General features: G+C 38.7%; 1 protein-coding gene across 2 annotated transcripts in view; it reads left to right on the forward strand.

Annotated features, from left to right (window-relative positions):
* The window catches only part of LOC133361557 (pantothenate kinase 3-like), a 34,813-nt gene extending 13,576 nt beyond the window's left edge, over positions 1-21,237 (forward strand). The window contains exons 5-8 of one of the 2 annotated variants that reach the window (XM_061580484.1): positions 5,480-5,603; positions 9,656-9,781; positions 12,758-12,809; positions 19,752-21,237. In XM_061580484.1, coding sequence (XP_061436468.1) covers positions 5,480-5,603; positions 9,656-9,781; positions 12,758-12,808 — 301 coding nt within the window. In that variant the 3' untranslated portion in view covers position 12,809; positions 19,752-21,237. Of the gene's footprint in view, positions 1-5,479; positions 5,604-9,655; positions 9,782-12,757; positions 13,613-19,751 lie in introns of those variants that run through there. The other variant, XM_061580491.1, reaches the window with a different exon arrangement.
* Positions 21,238-21,729: the final 492 nt, after the last annotated feature.

Below are 21,729 nucleotides of genomic sequence, written 5' to 3' on the forward strand. Positions count from 1 at the left end.
ATAATTTAGATATCATATAGCGTTTTTTAATATTATAATTAGGATTATAACAATGCTTTGATTGTGATGAAATAAAAAAAAGATGTAGCCTAAAATTACATATGTAAAATATTACTTGTTATTTCTATATACTACACATAATCCCTGTAGCCATAAGTGGCCACTTCATTCATCACATTGTAAAAAAAATTTATTGAATCCAAGCGTGAACCTAAATAACTAGGGGATATGAATATTGGATGTACAATAAACACTACACATTTTAGACAATTAAGTATAGCTAATTATCAGAATCAGAAACGGTTTTAATCGCCATGTAAGTTTGCACAAACAAGGAATTCACTATGGCGGGACGGTGCATACATTGAACAAGTAGGAATCTTAACTTATATAAACGTTATACACTCTAACTATACTAACGTTACAAAGTATAAGTAATACCAAAGGGCTAAAATCTTTAAAATTATGAATAAGTAGACCTTATAAAATGCGAATGTAAAATGTTAATTAGCCGTATTAAACAATCTTAAAATACAAAAATACAAATAAGATTACACGTAAGTATGGAAAGGTGTAATTATGTAGATAAAATGTTATAGTAAGTGTAACAGTCATTTTAAGTGTAAAAGTCATTTTAAGCCCTTGGCCTTGTTGAGGAGGCCAACAGCAGATGGGAAAAAACTGTTTTTATGACGTGAGGTTTTGGTCTTGATGGACCGCAGCCTTCTGCCGGAGGGGAGTAGCTGGAACAGAGAGTATCCAGGGTGCGAGGAATCGTCCGCAATCTTCCTCGCTCGCTTCAGGGTCCTCAAAGTGTGCAGGTCCTCAAGGGTTGGTAGATTACAGCCAATCACCTTCTCAGCAGTGCGGATGATACGCTGCAGTCTGCTCTTGTCCTTGGCAGTTGCAGCAGCGTACCAGACGGTGATGGAGGAGGTGAGGATGGACTGAATGATAGCTGTATAGAAGCACACCATCATTGTCTTTGGCAGATTAAATTTCTTCAGCTGCCGTAGGAAGTACATTCTCTGTTGAGCTCTCTTGATAAGGGAGCTGATGTTCAGTTCCCACTTGAGGTCCTGGGAAAGAATAGTGCCCAGGAAGCGGAAGGACTCAACATTGGTGACTGGGGAGTCGCACAGGGTGATGGGGGTGAGTGGGGCTGTATTCTTCCTGAAGTCCACAACCATCTCCACGGTCTTAAGAGCATTAAGCTCCAGGTTGTTCTCGGCTTACATTTAAGCCATGTATTTTTACTAAGCTTATAATATAATGAGTTCTGTAATGCAAAGGGTGACTGCAGTTTGTTTAAAATAATTCTATGTGTAAGTCACTAAATATATCTAATTACATGTTCCCAAAAATATTTTGAACATCCCTGATATATTACATTGTATATCATGAATCGGAATAGTATTTTAATTCACTGCCTGTACTGTTCAGCTTAAGCAAAGCTCTTAATCATCATGTTCTGTGTATATGCTTAAAGAACACCCTTCTCAGCTACACTCAACCAGATTTGTAACCGGTATCCACTTTGGACACGATTAGTTGATTTTCATATAGTCCAAGGGTCGGCTACCTGCGGCTCCGAAGCAGGGCTGCTGCTTCGTGACGTTGTTTATTAAGGACCACCACAGTGTCATATTCACAACGTGCATTGCGGCTCTTGAAATATTTTTTTTACTGAATTCGATCTAGTCTCTATTGTGATTGATTGAAAGTGGAGTGAGCTTTAAATGTTCGTGTAAGTAGTGCACAGTAAACAACTACGGAATGTCACTTCCATTACGGTAGTGGGGCAAAGTTGCGTGCCTGTGACCCGGGTCCTTAGGCAGAACATGGTGACACCCTTGAAAAATGACACTGCATCACAACGCTTATGATTTGCCATGCCAGTGCTGTCACATGATGCGGCTTTCTGTCACGCCAACGCTGCAATTCGTCCGATCGCTACGTTTTTGGCACATGGAGAACTTGAATAACTTGGTGGGCACTTTGCTTTCACAAGTCAATTAAATGATTATCAAGGTGCACGCTAAATACAGGCTCTGGTTTATCCCTAGGTCATTAAATAGGTAGCTGGGTGGTCGAATGGGCATCATCCTCCATTAATAGAGATTGAGGATCTGCAATTTCTTTTTTCATCTCTGCTATCTCGATGATGTGTTGTGAATTACAAATTACTGTTTTTGTCTGTCCACGAAGAAAACATTGAGCCTTCTGCTTTTTGTTCCTTTTCACAGATATATGTAATGATAATAATCTTTAAAAAAAAATCCAAACTTCCAGTGTGTGCCCGTGCTGTGGCCAAATTTGTGAATAAAGTATGTGTCCACCAGGGGGAGAATGTTGCCACTTTTAGACAGCACTTCATATGCAGTCAAACAACTACCCAGTTGAGTATAAAGGTATTTAGTACATGAATGTGGTTATGACATTTGTTATGAGCTTTCAGAAGTAGAGCAGATATGCAGTGGTTAGCACACTACACTAAGAACTGCCTTAGTTCGATTCCCAGCCACTGCTAATATCATTGGTAATGCCTGAACCAGTTTTGGGTCCCACCCTTCACCAACCCACACTAACTAGCATGGTGGAGTACATAAAACATCTTACATGACTAACTTCAGCATCCATAATTTGCTAAGAGATATTTGAGTAAGCCTATAAAACCTGCAGTTTAGCATTTTTATTTTACCAGTTTGGCCACTGCTTAGAGAAAGCTGTTTTTCTTGCTTTACGAGTATTATCTTTCATATGAACATACTGAAATATATGCTTGAAACAATAAACCATTGCTGTTAAGGAGGTGACCAGGTGGCTCTCCGATGTCAGGGTGCCAAGCTGGCGCTGCTGAGAATCCACGGTTTGATCGGGCAGCGGCTCACGAGTCAACCAGGGTCTCTGCCGCCAGCAATTAAACCGGGGTCTCTACCCTCGTGAGTTGTTGGTCTCTGCCCGGACACAATGACCGTACAAAATACGTACAAATAAATATGGTTTTGCACTTAATCAGGCTAAAATCCAGGTCTATTACTTTATATGTATATTGGTGTTTCTGTCATGCGACAAATATAGCCGGGCAGGTGAGGAAGTGTTGCCCCTGAGTTGCACTTGAGATTTTAAAAGCAGTTTTGTGATATCTCCTTCTGTGGACTGTTCTCTAGCATGGGATACCAATAGCACAAGTGGGATAAAATATCGGAAAAGACAACAAAACATGGTCATGACTCTGTGGTTGCCAGGCCCCCCACGTTTGCATTATTAGTGTTTTTTATGTATTTTCTTTCCACTAAGTTACACCATTTGTATTTATACTTGAAATGCTAACGTATGAATGATGCATATAAATTATTGCCCGTTATAATCGTACATTTATTGGTTTTATGACAAAGGGAAATATTATTTAACATGTAAATGTATGGATTAGTTGTGTATTTGTGTACCATTAATTTAACACTTTAAAAAATAACCGGGTACTGTACTGTAATCATTAACGCTCAGCAATTCCTGCAGGAATCGTCTTAGAATCCTACAATGTTTTGGTTGGAAATGCATCCAGGAAACTCAACATCTCTGCTATGGGGGAATCCCATGCTATCTCCATTCTCTTGACTCATTTGTGCTCAGTTATAACTCTATCTTGTGGTTATCCTTAGAATCGCCTCAATGATTGCATTCATTTGAATAGAGATTCAGGAATCTCCATTGAATTTAATCGGTATTATTTGACAACCTAGCAGTTATATATAGGACCCCAAATAATTTCAGTGGTAACTCCGATCGTTTTTTGTATGTATGTTCAACTTATTTCGCAGAGAAGTCCAACATACATTATGCACCATTCTTAGGCGGTCGAAGAATCCCATTCTTTTGGATCGAAATTCAGTAATCACTTTTGAATGAGACCCTTGGACTGCCTTGGAATTTTTCACAGCATTTCTATTTTGAATATCAATTCCTTGGTATCCACTCAAATGATTCAATTCTTGATTATGAGATTCACCACTAGATGGCATACTTTGGCAATTTCTTATCGAAATCCTGGCAATTCCGCCCATCTCAGGAACCTATTCAGAGTCGCATGATAATTTGTTGGGATCGCTCAGAACTAATAATCATATTAGTTGTATGGTTTTATTCTGTTACCCCATTACATTCCTAAGTTATGTTTGCAGTGCATTCTTTTGACTGCCAAAGTACGACACAATCGGTTTACGTGTAGACTGCGTTGGGAATGCCTCTTTCTCTCGCCTTAGCGAAATTCCAACAGAAAGTAATTTTCAAAGCTCGCAGCCCACGTACTTTTTTTACTTGATTAATCCCCATTTAATTTGGATTTTTCTATAAATCCTTCACTCAGACATGTAAGAATGTACTCCAGTGTTCTGCTATTCGGTACGACATGCACAAAGTGGGTGAAGTTTAAGTAAGTTACGTTTTGTTCCAAGGTTACCATGGATGCAGAGTTACACTCATATGTCTAACAAGTATCGAATTAGCTATGAAGAAACTTCGGTTTTACTGGGAATTGTTATTTTTTCAGTAAATCATGGTATGAGTTTGGTGTATCACAGTGTTGTAGGAAGTATAATATAGGCGTATCGATACTTGATGGTTAAATGAACTAGTTTACGTTTTAAATTCCTTATGCCATGTTGAACTTCTTTCACACCGTATGTAGCTAACCATGCTAATTGGAGGTGCGAATTACATGTATATTCATAAATATCTAAACAACAACTTAATATACAATACTTTGAGAACCTTTTTTCCTGAACGTGCCATCAATTATATGTTCAAATCTATTCACCTTTTAATAAATGTGAATTGCCATTCTCACTGAAAATGTTAGTTCTAATGGTGTGGCATGTTGGTGAGCCCCTTTGAAGGCAAAACACATCCACGGATTTAGGCTCATGAATGTCCGGTGCTTTTTTTGTACACTTGTCAACAGAACATCTAAGCCACATTTGTCAGCTCATAAAAAATATCTTTCTCTTTTTAAATGTTTTGTTTTGACTTCATAAGTAGTATTAACTTATAGTAGTATAAACTTACACTACTTATACAAGTAGTATAAACATGTTTTTTATAATTACATACAGTTCTAAACCAAGTAACAAGGTTTTCTTGTGCAGTATACTTCAACTTAAAAAATAATAGCAAATTAGGTAATGCGGATCATTTAAAAACTTTGTATTTTGAAATGCATTGCACAAGCAACGTGATAAATTGCTGTCTAAAAAGAGAAAGTGGTTAGGGAAAATGATCATGGAAAGTATCCTTTTGATCAACTTGTTCGATAACAATTTTCATTATTCTATACACGCCAATGTGTTTTTTTTAAAGGACAGTGTGTATGGTTGACTCCCATCCCCAGAGAAATCCACTTCAAGTGCTCCACTGTTTAGATTTCTGACCTCCGAGTGAATGCTTGACATGATTGCCGATGCACCACGATGTTTGCGGACAGCTTCGGGAACATGATGTGCAAGGAGAGGAGGGAGGCGGTGAGCCGGGAGGACCTGGCCAGGGCCACTCTCGTCACCATCACCAACAACATCGGCTCTATCGCACGCATGTGCGCCCTCAACGAGGTAAACCCTGACCTTAAAACGTGGCTTTTCGTGGTCAGTACAAAGATCTCTATTTGCTTTTGGGTTGAAGTATTACTATTTAAATAAATGAAATATTTTACCAGGTAAGGCTCACTGAGCTGTATAGCTCATTTTCAGAAGTGACCTGGCCACAAATGTGGAGGGAAACACCGGAGAACCCGGAGAAAAAATTACATGATCACGGGCAGAACATTTAAACTGCAAATATACAGGCGTCAGGGTCGGGATCGAACCCATGACCTGTATACCAGGCGAGGTAGTTAACATCTCGCCATCACAGATTAGGCGTCGTGGTAGTTTTATGCCTAAAATCTTGTCATATTTAACCCTCCACCATCCAAAAAGATTGTCACGTGCGAATGTATGATATCATTTTGACCAATAAAGCTCCTCATCGGTGGCTTAAGACACTTTGTGACTGAAAAACCCTTCACAGAGTTTAGATTTTTACATGAAACTTGAGTAATCTTTATTTCAATTATGACCATCCTTGAGCAATAAATTAGGCCTTTTTTCATTCTTCTGTCAACCTCTTCTCAATGGAAGGTGACTCTTTCTATACTGCTATTCCTGCTGTTTGCTCGGTGATCCCCGCCATCAGACTGCTCAATTTTGGTCTTCAACGGAAACAGTGGGCAGCACTTGGCCGGATCTATTCCATCCACAGAAGATGTGGATACCTAATGCACAAGTGCAAAATCTAAGTCTTTCTTGTGTGCAACTGCAGCTATACGAACTACAACCCATGGGCCGTGTAGCTTTGACTCAGCCTGAATGTAAATTTTAAGGCGGTGTATCTGCACTCCTCCAGCTCCCAAACAAAGAAATGAAATGGATAAATCATTGACAACTGAGTATCTATTAGTTGCCCTTCATAGGCCACGTGAAAAAAAGAAGACCCCCATTGTCTGGAACTCACTCCCTCTGTTCATACACAATGCTGACTTGACCACCCCCTGTTGAATTCCAGACTTAGTACTTTATAACTCTAACTATAACTGACCATTTTCTTAATTTCCACCTTCTCAGCACTAAAATCTTATTTCCCTGTAGCCTACTCTTCCTAACCTCCCCTTTTCAAAAAAGTTGAACCATAGACTTTCTTACTTAATGATTAGCTGCTGTAGATAATTAACATTGTATTGTTAGTTTTCACATAAACAGATGCCACAGATGCCAAACACAGTGTGCAGAGTGTGTTGTACTCATAGTTTATAGGAGGCAAGAGCACTGACCGGTAAGCTACTCAGCCACTCGAAAACAACTACAAATAAAAACAAATAACAAGTTTGCAGCAAAGTTACATTTGTAACATGAAGACCTTGTTTCTCATGCAGCCTGCTCTGGCTAGCCACTTCAATGAAGTTCTCTTTTAACATGTGTTTATATAACCTCTTGACATAACTGCCAATAATTAACATTGGTCATAAAAAATCAGACCATAAGCATATTCCAGATCCATTGTGGAACATAATACACCGGTACAGACTATTTGTGTGTGCACCGTTTCTTTTGGATATTCTCAATGTCAGCATGATGTCATATTACAACACACTGGGGTGACGTTCCATGTGCTTTGTAATGCTGTCCTACAGGTTAATACACTCAGTATCAGCTGAGGCTGCAAATGCAATCTGTGTTTCTACATCATTGTCAATACAGTCTCTGAAGTTTCACGGTGTAAATCTAGCAGGCCATTGCATCATACTTTTGGTAAGCAGTGTCGAACAGGAATAATTCATTTGCAGTTGGAAAGAAATTATCCATCTATTTTCGACCCAAGATAACATGTATCGAATAGCTTACCCAAAAGTATATTTTTTAATGCGGTATATATGCTGCATTTAATATACACTTTTTAATTGACTGAAGGCCATAATTCCAGGGTGTGGGGGAGGTGTTGGAAGGGGGGGTTTGGGTTTAAAGGGGGTATACGGGGGGGTGAGGGGGGGGGGGCACTCCAGGGATGGGGAGGTGGGGATGTTGGGGGTGGGTGACCATCGTTCTACGATGAATACTTCCACGCGCACAAGACATAACAAGAATACAAAATTAACTCGCATTTACTACAATGGAAATAACACTGTTCAACAATGTATTCGCCACGCATTATCGATACTATGCATTGAATTATCAGAGGCTTGAATCATTTCAGACTGTATTTTTCAGGTCTCTCACAGTGAGCTGGGCAGTTTACCCTGTTCTCTCGGCCTCTTTACAGTGCTATCTTGTCACCTCAATCAAGCAGCATTGTACAGGGCTATGAGAGAGCAAGGAGAGCTCTTCAAATCATTAAAGGCTTCAGCTCGTAAAATGCATCTCCACATCCATATGTACATCTTCGTAGACCTTGTATCCTGCTTTAAGAAGCATTCTATTCTACAAATACTGTGTGTATAAGAATGTTTCATTGCATGTGTTGCACTGACCCCCATGTAAAACACCACCATGTGCAATATAGCGAGGTTTACATGGTCAGTTCTGCACATGCACATTGATAACAAAATACATACTCCAGTTTTTCCCTTTTGTTAAGCATTACTCAGGGTGTGCATTTAAATCCAACTTATTTCCTATTCCTACCACGTAGGTTTTCACGGTTGTGCTGTGTTGTTCAGCAGTCCATAGAGAAAAACGTTGGACATTTTGCAGTACAACGTGAAAACACATCGGAGAGAGAGCTGTTGCTGTGCTGCTGGTTTCCCATTGTTACTGCCCAGTTAATTAGCTTGCTTCATTCAACAATTTGTGTAACACTTGAAAAAGGAAAAAAAAACGATTCATCAGGCTGCATTGTGTTTTTTACTTCACAAAACAACTTGATCATTCGATCTGGCCATGGTATTAATAAACATTTTTAACACTGAACCTATTTCAATCGCAAATCAGCTTTGCCTTCCAACAGAGCGACACAAAAATGTGATGTGTTTTGAAAACGTAAGATTGCTGCGCATTTTTTTTATAAATGTGCCACAATTATTTTGCTAAGTTTTAAAATAATTTGAGATTAGCCATCTGGATGTAATTTGGTCATACTGATGACCATACTCTGATATGTTAATCGAGATGCCAGCATTGTTGCCCTTGCTATTCATCAAAGAGTTTAATGGGATGAATAATAATAATAATGATGTCAAGATGGCATGCACAGCATATGTCTTATTGATTTCATCCCAAGGTAGCAGTGTCTCCAAAAACCTCAATGCAATGTTTTTAGAAGTCTGGCCAAAACATTAACTTAAGCTAAAGATCTAAAGTTTAAAAGGCATGTTTATTGTAGAAATTGTAATAATTAATGTTCCAAAAATGTCCGTATTCTGAGCAGCAAGCTGGCTGGGATCATTGTTTATGATAAAATTGCTATTGGACAAACAAAACGAATCAATGTGGTTGATTTGGAAAAAGTGCAAGGTGGGTTAGATGACACTTGGAAGCTAGCTGTTCAGAGGGTGGTGTGAAATACAGTATGCATTCAAATGGATGTTTCAAACTCTTTAACTCTATGCTCATATCTGAGGTATGCTATTGTGCAGTTCTTACTCTAAGAAGTACATCTATAGTCCTACTCGTGTTCATTGTCTGCATAATTTGTGTCTGCAATCGGAATATCCTTCCACCTAATGAAATGTCCTGCTGAGTGCAGGAAGTGTACTTGTCCTCGTTCCAAGAATGGAGGCATTGAATCACGAGCCCCTTTGGTTTCACCGGATGCTAACTTTGGTAGTGGTATTGGCTCGCCAAACTGTTTTGACCAATTATACTTGTGTAACACTGCCACATTAGTGTAAGGAAGTTGAACATTGGGACTATTTCTTCCAGTTTTGATGGTTAACATTACAGACTAAATAAATATGTATTCCCATTCGAATGTACACAGTAAATAATTGCGCCATTGTAGTTGAATTTCTTATTTTCTTATAAAACAATTACGTAATTTTGTTGATCTTTCCTTTGCTTATCGTCACAATAAACCGAGCTCCTTGGCGTGCCATTTTTCTCCCCTTGACGTTGGGCGTGTGGAATGCGAACAGAAAATCGATCGGGTGGTGTTTGTCGGAAACTTCCTGCGAGTGAACACGCTGTCCATGAAGCTCCTGGCCTATGCCATGGACTACTGGTCCAAGGGCCAGCTCAAAGCACTGTTCCTGGAGCATGAGGTGAGTGCCTTCATCCTACATTCATAAACAGGGCAATGGCTTTCTTTAAAGATGTTTTAAGTCATTCCCGTTAAAAGTAGACAGGACCAAAGTACGAAAAATGCCAATGACACCCACATCCTTTGATAGTTGGTGATGTCACGGCAGGTAGTTAAAGCGCAGAGTCAGATGAAGCAGCCTCACTCACTTGTTGAGTTCTCACTACCTGATAAAGCTCGAAGCAGAGCGAACCAGGAAATTTTGATGTTAAATTCAGTCATGAAAAGTCTCAAGCCTCCGGTTCGCTTTATTGGTCAGAATATGATCAACACATTGACATGTCTAAATATTGCATTTGTGAACAACATGGCAACCTTGTAAGGTGGTGGAGGGTTAGTGACAATAATTTTTGCATAAAACTACCATGTGGCCAAACCCCAAAAAAACATGGATCAAGACAAGTCAAGCAGGGAACTTCACATGGGTGACAGCAAAAAGCAGTGAAATTAAATCTCCTGTCATCTTTCCCTAATGGGATACATACGTTTGATATACCAATAAATATAACTCAATATTTTTTATTCTTTGTGCCTTAACATTTTAACACGTTAATCATTCTAAACACATCCAAATTGTCCTTTGGGAATTGTAATTTTGTTGAAAAATTTGGCCAATGTTTTGAGAATACTTTGCAATAATTTTAATCGCCATTCAGTTTTGATCAATATAATAACCAGGGGAGATCTACGCATGAAGTATCAGCAACAGCCCTAAATGGATCCCTGGCATACTTCCAGATCACCGCTCACCATGGTCATATGCTTGACTCCACCTACCGTGTCTCTTAGCCAAGAGCTTATGTCACTTATGCCATTTTTTAAATGGGTTCCCTGATTTTAAATTTTAATATCAATGCATACCTTTGGCATGGATGAATAGATATCGGGATAAAGTATTTAGCATCCAGTCGAGGCAATACTGCCAGCAGTGGCATTAACGCAAGGAAACTTCACGTGAAATATTAAATTGTCACGATTCTCACATTCACCCATCACACAGGCGGCAATGTAGCAGATTTGGTATTTGCAGATAACCGGCTTAAATGAGCATTGTACTATAAGACTACATAGTGGATAGTTTTGTAAATTGTAATTACCGACCTACCTTGTGAATCTGAACACAACATTTCTTTTTCAGAGTTAATATGTCTAAATATAAATGCATTTTAATCATGTTATTATGTTAAAGCCAGGGAAAATGTGTTATTTTATAATTATTTTCAGAATATTGTGTTTTGTTTATTAATCAAGCATTACGTAAAATGGTTACCTATTCGGTGTTGTTGCAGCTGCTGTAAAGGGCAGTCTTGTCATTAAAACAACAGCATGTAATGTCGGTATTCAGTCAATCCCACATGTGCCATGTTTATTTAGTTAAACATATTCTCAAGTTACTTTAAATAAAGGTCAGCATTCATACATTTTTTTTCTGGTTATTGTGTTTTTTTCGTCATGGTAAATTCAAAGGGAATTTATGGCAGCATGATTCATACATCCAGTGATATTTTTATATTAAAATGCATGACTAATGTGCACCAATACAGTGAACATCACAAAGCGAATCTAATTGTCATACGATATTGCGTTTTTTGTAAAAAATATCAATTAGACGGTAGTTTGAATTTGTATTCTTAGGTTTTTCGGTTAAGTCACGTAAGTTAAACATCAAAATAAAAATAAAATTAAAATAAAAATCACGACGTTTCGGAGGCAACACAAGTCTCCGTCATCAGGTGGGACCGTCACAGCCGAATTAGCTGCATCAAGTGAAGCAATGATTCAAGATGTAATCCCTTATAAGCAAGTTGAAGGGAGGTGGAGAGGGGGGGGTTGGAGAGCTTATCAGACTGTGGTAGCCAATGAATGGAAACGTATCGGGAGGGAGGAGGAGCGGTGATCAAAGACTGCACGCACTGCTCAACACAATGAATGGAAACGTATCGGGAGGGAGGAGGAGCGGCGATCAAAGACTGCACGCAGTGCTCAACACAATGAATGGAAACGTGTCGGGACGGAGGGTGAGCGGCGATCAAAGACGCACGCAGCGCTCAGCACAATGAATGGAGACGTGTCGGGACGGAGGGTGAGCGGGTGACACGTCTCCATTCATTGTGTTGAGCGCTGCGTGCAGTCTTTGATCGCCGCTCACCCTCCGTCCCGACACGTTTCCATTCATTGTGTTGAGCACTGCGTGCAGTCTTTGATCGCCGCTCCTCCTCCCTCCCGATACGTTTCCATTCATTGTGTTGAGCACTGCGTGCAGTCTTTGATCACCGCTCCTCCTCCCTCCCGATACGTTTCCATTCATTGGCTACCACAGTCTGATAAGCTCTCCAACCCCCCCCTCCACCTCCCTTCAACTTGCTTATAAGGGATTACATCTTGAATCATTGCTTCACTTGATGCAGCTAATTCGGCTGTGACGGTCCCACCTGATGACGGAGACTTGTGTTGCCTCCGAAACGTCGTGATTTTTATTTTTATTTTATTTTTATTTTGATGTTTTACTTACGTGACTTAACCGAAAAACCTAAGAATATGAATCTTTGCAGTCACGAAAGCTTCAAATCTAGAATTAGTTTGAATTTGGTCAATAAAACGTTACGCACGCAACTCGAACTTGGTGCCGTAGTGTGAATAGTTATCCTGTGAGTTGAATCTCTCTCTAGACGGCTTCATGTCTGCCGTGGCCTTGGCATCACATCACGGTTTCAGAGTCTGAGGTGTTTCCTAACATCTCAGGTGTGATTGCTTTAAATGCTTATGTCAAACTTTTTCTCTTAAGCAGTTCAAACTGCTTTCCATAATTCATTAATAATGGATGATGGCCTCTTTGGATAACTTGTACATTATATAGTGGCAGTAGAGCAGTCTTCTTATAACCATGATGGTAGCAGTGTTTCTCATTATGTTCCTTGCTGCTGTTCTGTGTTGGCAGGGATATTTTGGTGCTGTGGGAGCTCTACTCGAACTACTGAAATCCAACTAAGGTGCAAGTCCCTTCACAGACTGCACCCACTCTGACCTGTACTGAGACCTCACTGTTCATAATCTGAGCAAACACCGGTGCTCAATGTGCTACCACTCTTATCGGGAAAATATGCGAAAACAAAGCCGACACAAGGTTGCACTAAACGATGGCTGACCTTACAGCCGTGAGTATGCAGCAGTGGTCAGAGAACAGCCATTGCTGTGTTCACACTCGAGTTCCAGACTGTCTGGGCCAGGCTGTGGCCACCCTTTGCATGTTGTTGTCAAGCGTCTAATTTGAATGCAGTGGTCATTGTTTAAGTTGTGTATATTATCGTTAATGTGTAATGGCTGCTGTTACTCGGACAATTCAAGAAGGGCGGCCAGGCATTCACATGCATGAAAGTGAAAGCACCACCTTAAATCTCTGCCACAAAATCTGAGAGAAATATTTTCCCCTCAGTTGGTTGATGGTATATAAGGCCTGTATGAGCTGTAACGTCGAGTTTATTTTATAGCCTTTTAAGCCCTCGCATTTATTGTTGTATATTTTTGTGTGAAAATTAGTTTCAGTGCACACTTTGCCAATCTACTTAAATCGTCACATGTTAGGTTACATGTGCCTTCAATTTAAAGACAACCTTTCCAAACTTAACTGCTAAAATTATGATAATTGTTTTTTTACCCTTCTATCTGGCAACAAAACTGACACCTTTTTACAAGGAGTCATGTTTGCATAGACCGCAATACCTGCAGTTATAATACAAGCAAAAGACATAACTCTGATAATATGCACTGTCCTTGAAGTTGATTGGTCCACACCCGAGACAGCTTTCCTTAGAGCCGAGTCTCACATGGGTTGGACCAGATGACGCCTTTAAGGAAAGCTGTCTCGGGTGTGGACCAATAAACTTCATGGACAGTGCATATTATCAGAGTTATGTCTTTTGTTTGTATTATGACTGCAGGTATTGCGGTCTATGCAAACATGGCTCCTTGTAAAAAGGTGTCAGTTTTGTTGCCAGATAGAAGGGTAAAAAACCAATTATCATATTTTTACTGGTAAATGAGGTTCCCATAGTGCTAAAATTATATTACAAAAGAATACATTGCAAAGCACCCATACATTACAGTTACCAATACTGAAAAACACAAAATTGGCATCTCATACAAATTACAGAACTCGACCACTTGGAATACAGATGAATGATAGTCACCCAATGATCATCTGCTAACGTATGTTTTAGGATCAGGACACCAGGGTAGGGTGATAAAAATTCCCAGCCACAGTCACGAGCCTTCACTTATGAGGTTTGAATTACCAAATCAATGCATGTCTGAAACATAGTTATAAATACTTAATTTCCTTAAAGCCCTTCCTTTTATGTTTAGTGATACGTAAATAACTTAGGCCTGATTTTGATATTTCAGCTTGGATTTTTTTGTTTAAAATAACTTTTGTTGTCTTTTTTCCTCAATTGCCAATGTGATATGAGCTTCATGTGATGAGATGAACAGTGTATTAGTTAGTCTCAGAGTAGCGACGGCCGTGTGCCATAGAACGGCCCACAAGCAATCCTTCACAGGACTTCTGAAAAATCCTTCAAGTGGCCTTTCATTTACAAAGTAGGGGGAGAACACTTTCCCAAAAGCTCTGCTATGAGATTGAAACATGACAGTGATAAATATATTAATTTTCAGAGCTCGACTTTATCAAAGCAAGAGCTTTATTGATCACCAGGCTGATGAGGGTTTAAATAGTTATTCAGTGGCCTTCCATGTAAGAGTACTCCATACGTATTTCTATGGATATTTAGGAGTTGGATTATATTAAGTTACTCTAGTTCACTTAAAACATCGCTGTCATGTTATATAATCTTAACGTTTTGGTTATACAGAGCAAAGGAGTAGGCAATGAAGTTAACAAAAAGACATTCCCACAACCGTTCTGCAACATACTGTTGTTATCCTTGAGCAATCTAAAGTTGATCATCTCCACCAAAAGCATTGCTGAACATTGACTTCCATTTATTTTGGTTAAGGAAAGGAATTGTGAGTGTGATGTCACAAAGGAAACAAATGCATGCTTTCGTGTTAGCACGAGTCAGTTTCTCCCAACATCCCCTTCTAAGTACTTTGACTCATCTGTTTAACTTTTTATACATGTTTTTTCATTTACTACTATAATGAGCTAAGAATGTCTGTGTGTCCGACGCGTGACATCATGTCGACCAGCCCCCCTCATTAATAATCATGAGCAGGTGACATCCTCCACATGGACCCCCCCTCATTAATAATCATGAGCAGGTGACGTCACTCCGCATGGGGGGGGCGAGGCGCCTCCTCACCCCTCAGCGTCAACTTACAATCCTCACTACAAAGGCAGAACCCTCACGTCACGCGATCTCCGTCACGCTTTTGAGACGTAGAAGTAAAAAGGACGTCATGATGAACAAGGAATAACCTTAAAATGAAATAGGTCTGTGTCACCGCGGCCTTACAAATTGCACATGCATTGATGCAATGAATATCACGTCGCGGTCTTCTTTTCGCTTGCAAGTTTCAAATTTACTGAAATACACGTGTCCTTGGACAGGCAAAGGGCTAGTAGATAGTATTAGCCTGACTTATATTCCGTGGGTCTTTTGGTAAAGTCACGTAGATAGGTTTCAAATAAAATAACAAATAACTACGACGTTTAGATCTCAACACAATCGGTCGTCATCAGGAAAAAAGTTTTTTACTTTATTTGAACCTATCTACGTGACTTTACCGAAAGACACAAAGAATATGAATTCCTGCAGTCACAAAAGCTTTAAATCAGGATTAAGCCTGACTTGGTTTAGTAACTGGCATTCTACTGGTGAAAGTGTGGCTGGACCACCTATGGCGTGCTGCAAGTCATTATTAACTATTATTTACAGTTGGCTCGGTGAGTCAGAGTACGTCTTCAAGGTACTTTTGTAATACCATGCAACAATTGACGTGGAAATTGAGCACCTGTGCACCCCGATGTTCGTCTGAAAATAATGTGAGAGACAAATTGACGAATGAGGACAAATAGCGTGCATCGACTGATGTGTTCCCTGCACACCGAATTTGGCTTTTTATGCAGCATATCTGTGATGTGCGGTGTGTTGTGCTCCAGTATTTCCACATTTCATTGTTATAATGCCGGTTCAGAAAATGTGTAAAGCTGCTTGTTCAGGATAAACATGTCAAGGTCATTTACTTTTTTACCTCCTCTCTTGTTTATAGCCCTGAACCAGCTGTGAAGATTCCCCATTCGAAATTTTACATCAACATGGAGCAGTTAATGCACGTTTTTGAGCATGCCTCTTTATTGTGTAAATGGCATCAAACTACGAGTCATTACAGTGCTTTTAAACAATAATATTACTATTTAGCATGTGCATTTGAGTTCAGTATTCGTAGAGTTGGAGCACGCAGAATTTGGTCATTGCTAGTTGTAGTATTTGCTTCCCTGGGGGGGGAAGGGGATACTGACGAAGGGCGTGACGTGAACACTGAATCATTGTCCCCAAAAGAAAATAATAAAGCAGTATAATCTCTGCGTAGGTTCTAATAGTTAATATTTTGAGATTTGTAATCATCTTCATATTCTTTAGCTTGTTTTTACCCTGCCAATGTCTCAGAAGCGTAGTTTCCAATCATAACACATCTGAAAGGCAATTTCAGTTATTTTAACTTGACTTTGAGATGTTCGCCCATGATTGGAGCCTCTGTGTGGAAATTGTCAACATCATCATGGTTCATTTTACTATCGGTTTTGCTAATTTGGTTAATATTTTATCAGTGATTGTGTATGATGCAGATCTTTTTTAAAGTGACTTGAACATGTATGCTTACTATTGTGTTTGTTAAATTTTGATTTTAAACTTTCATGACTGCAGGAGTTAATATTCTTTGGTTCTTTCGGTAAAGTCGCGTAGATAGAAAACAACAAAAAACAAAAACCCACGACGTTTCGATCGCAACACAAGCGGTCGTCACAAGCGGATCATCATTAGGTTGTCTTGCGATCGACACGTCGTGTGTTTTTTTTATTTTTTTGTTTTCTATCTACGTGACTTTACTGAAAGAACCAAAGAATATTGTGTTTGTTGTTTTGTTTTAAAGAAAGCATTTGGATAAAGTTAATATTTCATCATCCAATGGTTGAAAGCAGAGCAGTCTTTTCAGGTTTAAGATGCTTCATAAAGTTACAATGTAATATTCTATCTATCATGTTCTTTCATTTCCCACAGACTGCATTATTATGTGGTAATAGTTATTGTAAAGGATTAGGGTTGATCCAATATTACAGTGTTAAATATACGATTTTGTTTAACTTGAACAGCAATACAGTAATACATTTTTGTATTATAATAAATCTCTAATTTTGCATAGCATCAATTATGGTAACAAATACTGAAATATTCACATGCATTAAATCATGATATTGCTTCATACTTGGATATTTAGCATTATATTAAAACATGTAAGGTTTGCTAGAAAGTTTTGCAACAATACAGTATTTGTAAACAGTCATGTATATTTTTAGTATTTATATTGAGCCTGTATGCAAAGTACAATATCCGGATATTAAGGTAACTCTTACTACGGCATTCATATATCATATTAGAGTCAGCATATCAGATATGCCCATTCATTGTTTTACAAGGTAATTTTTATTCCACACTTTTAAGAGTACATATTATTCAACATCATCAACATGAATTACAGATATACAAACAATATTCTCGGCCAGTGGTTTTCATCCCATGGGTCGCTCCCCCAGGGAGGTCACAGAAGCCTTGTGGGGTGGGTGGGAGGTATAGGCTGCAGTATGGATACCTTGGAGGAGAAGGGAATATCAGCGTAGCGTTGTGGCTTCAGGACAGACTTGTACACAACATGAAACAGATGGCTTACTGATCCCCACGTTGACTCGAGGCTTGGACATCTTATCCTGCTTTTTTGTATTTACTTTGTTGTTTTCCCCTCGCACTTCTGATGACTACGTACTATACGAAAGAAGTTCAACATTCGTCCTGGGGGGATGTGGCACGGGGGCTTGGAAGAGGCAGGGACCAGTGGGTTTAACAATTATTGGCCCACCTTTCTAAAAAGGCTGGGAACCACTGCTCGAGTGGGCAGGTCAGTCATGAGCAATTATTAAAACACTGAAATATTTATTACACTCCTAATAGCTACATTTTAACGCACTGTTTTTGAAATGTGTAGGGGATATAGGAAAAAAATGTTTGTACACTTTTGAAAAATGTTGGTAATATTGAGATATGTTCTATTAATTAGTTCTAAAAATGTAAGTTACCCATGACTGAGGCTCTTTGCTATGAGCCATGCCTGTACATGATACATTGTACAGCCCATTTTCTCAATCTACTGCTGAATGAATGCCTCCCCGTGCCTTACAGGGGATGTGGGATAATGACAAAACTTTACCATGCTGGTCGGTGCGGGTTGGTGAAGGCAGAAGGGGGGGGGGGTTGCAGAATAACAGTGGATTTTTCTGCACTGCCCTCTACTGCGAACAACGCTTATTACATTGCATTTTATGCATGGTGGTCACCCATTCAAGTACTATCCAGGCTCAATCCTACAAATATTAGATAATGCACACAAATTTCATTACATCATTAACATGCCAGAAGTCTGTAAATTGCACATTAACAATGTTATTTTTTTACTTTCTTGCAATTTAATCGGCTTTTGTGCACACCTTAATCGACTCACCAAGATATTTTTCAGTGATTGATTTTCAAACACGCAGATACATTTCCTGTAAGGCACACAATAGGTATGTTCTTTCTTAAGTTGATCATAATGAGCTCACCAAAGCACTTGTGTTGCTCGTGATATCAGCCTTGGCACTGGATTAATACCAAAAGATTGGATTTGTAATTCCTATTAAATGTGAGGATGAAGTGAACACTGGCTAATATCCATATGGTAACCTCTTCTTCACATGACTAATTTTTTTAATAAATAAAAATTTCAAGAGTCCTGTGAAATGGATTTCACTGTGATGTTAAGTGTTCCCACCAGACACTCGTGATTTCACGCCTGTGAAAAATATGTTTCAGGTTCTTTCTCGTTATCTGTCACGAGTGCATGCCTCTTCTTGGTTATTTCGGTAAAGTCACGTAGAAGGGAAGTAATAAAATAATAAAAATAAAACATAATAAAATAAAATAATTCTCACGACGTTTCGGCTGCTTGCATTGTAGCCGAAACGTCGTGAGAATTATTTTATTTTATTATGTTTTATTTTTATTATTTTATTACTTCCCTTCTACGTGACTTTACCGAAAGAACCAAGAAGATGAATCCCTGCAGTCACGAAAGCTTTAAATCGAGTGCATGCATTTTAACATTTTTCTGATTTGAATGAACAGTCAACACAATGGTTATATACAAATTATTCTAGCCCTCTGTCAATTTACTGTTGCATGAAACCCATCCAGATACTGTGTTGGTCATGAGCGTTTGACCATTTGTTATTTTAATTCGTGCTGGTTGGTGAAGTTGTGGCCCATAAATGATTCGGATATCAATCGCAACATATGATGCGTATCCTTGGCTGGGAATCAAACTCAGGCAGCCGGGTTCATAGTGCAGTGGTTCAAAGTTGGTCAAGTATTGACTTATGCGTAGTGCTTATTGAGTACAAGTGGTACATTTATCTGCATGAACTACATCCGATCAGAGTTGGTAAGCTGCAATTGGGGCTGAGCCGTTTGCAATCCACGTAGTTGGTAAAAAAAGTGCTACGTTTTTTCATTTCAAAATTAGTCATTCGAAGTGAAGGAAAATTGGTCAGGATTGAATATATTGATACAGATTTCTTACTTGCTTGAACATCATTTGTATCAAATTCAAATAACATCGCATGATGACCTGTTTCATTCACCAATACATTTATGTCCACATTTCAGATTGTTCAGATTGGGCCGTTGAAGGCACAGGTAAACCCATGCATGTGGATCGATCACAATTCAAGAAACTGCACTAATTATTATTTCTGCTCAAACAGTTCAACATCAGTGAGCACCTGTGCCATACGTTTACATTTTCTAAGCTGTGAAAATATTGTACCCATAGCAAATTAATAGCTGCCCTGAGTGTGCGAACCATAGGTGTAAATCATCAAGATTGGTTTCTGGTATGTGTATGTCACGTAAGTGCCACTCGTTTAAATATTTTCATAGCTCTCGGTCGCTAAGAACAACTGTTTGGTTGGGTGAAAATGCATTAAAGTTTGAATGGAGGTTATCCAGAAGTTGCTGGCATGACCACCTCCAAGCCTCTGGATTGTGCCCCACCTAATGAATACCTCTTCTGTAAAGGAACACCATTCTACCAACACGTAATACCGGTCTTCTGGGTGTTTCCCTTTCTATGAACCTCGATGCAGAAGTGTAGTGTAACAGTTAAGCGTTGTACAGAAACAAAACTCTTTTATGTACAGCATACTCTTACAGGCAATTATTTGCAATGCATCGTCATTCATAAAAAAAAAATGTAATGTGCTTCTAAAAATGTAAAACATACCCATGATATATTTTCCTGTTTATTCCAATGTTCTAACAATTTGTGTTTATATATGTATTTAAAGCTACGTAGAATGTGTTGTTGTTGTTGCTGTTGCAGTGTTGTCATTGTCTATACATTCATATTGTGATTTCACACTTACATTGGACCCCAAATTAGCCACTGTCCAGAAATGAATCAGCCAATGATCAATATATGTTTTTGATCGCTGAACACATTTTGCATCATTTTGTAAGACAAGTCTCTTTGCTGGAGACTCTTAGAGCACTGCATGTACTTTATTTGGTTTACCTTAAGGGAAACATTCAGGAGTTCAGTGTTTCTACAGCGATATGAAATACCTATACACTCCCTGTAAGACACGTGCACCACCAAATGGTAAATGCAACTTTAGATGGGATTGAATTTAGATGTTTTAGACATCCACATTTGTTACAGCTGTAAATGTCTTTGAAATGTATTAATTAATATCAGTTCTCAATAATTTGATCATTTCTGTGGGGACCATATTGGAGACTTTGAGAACAGTTTGCTATACTGATGTCTAATATGGTTAATTGCATGCTTTGTATTTAAACCTTAAAGGTAAAAAAAATGTTATTTTATCAACCCACATGTTGCCTTTTTATTTAGTTTAGTCAGATTAACTGTAAACAAAACAACTCAATATCTTTTAAAATAGCAAAGTAATGTAATAATGTTCATGCTGTATATGATTAATGTTACAAGGCAGTGTGTGTGTGTCCTTTGAAATCCTGTATTTTAGATTTCCATTGTGTGCAGCGTTGTCAAATTCAATGGATGTGTAATTTAGGTATTATGTTAACTAAAAATAAATTAATGCAACCGGGTTGGCCTCTGCTTCTTCTGTTTGCATGGTAACAAGTGGAGTTTCTGGTATGAAATGTACTTACATATACTCCGATACATCTTATGTAAAATAGGCCACTTGTATTGTGCGTAATAGGCCACTGCTATTCATTGCTATTGTAAAAAATATTTTTTTTATGTATTCATGGCCATGCCTGGTATGTCTCTTGAAAAGTAAGAAATAATATATTTGCGTAATAAAAATTAATTATATTGGTATAATGACATTTGGCCAACGTTAGAAATACTTCCATACGCTATTGAAGTTAATTAACTTTCAGTTAAGTTGTCCAACTTATACAGTATTAGTTGTATCTGATGTATTAATAGATTGCAAAGTGTTTTTCAGCATAAAAGAAATATCACATTTAGAATCTAGCACATTAACAGATGTTGATTAGCGAATGTTAATAGGTGCTGTCTTGGTGTTTTATGGTTAAAAAGTCGACTGGTGTTTTTCATGACCACATGAACGACTGAGTTGATGTAATG

Source organism: Lethenteron reissneri, chromosome 8 (assembly GCF_015708825.2).
Source record: "Lethenteron reissneri isolate LAM-NWPU_2019-01 chromosome 8, ASM1570882v1, whole genome shotgun sequence".
Classification (NCBI taxonomy): Eukaryota; Metazoa; Chordata; class Hyperoartia; order Petromyzontiformes; family Petromyzontidae; genus Lethenteron; species Lethenteron reissneri.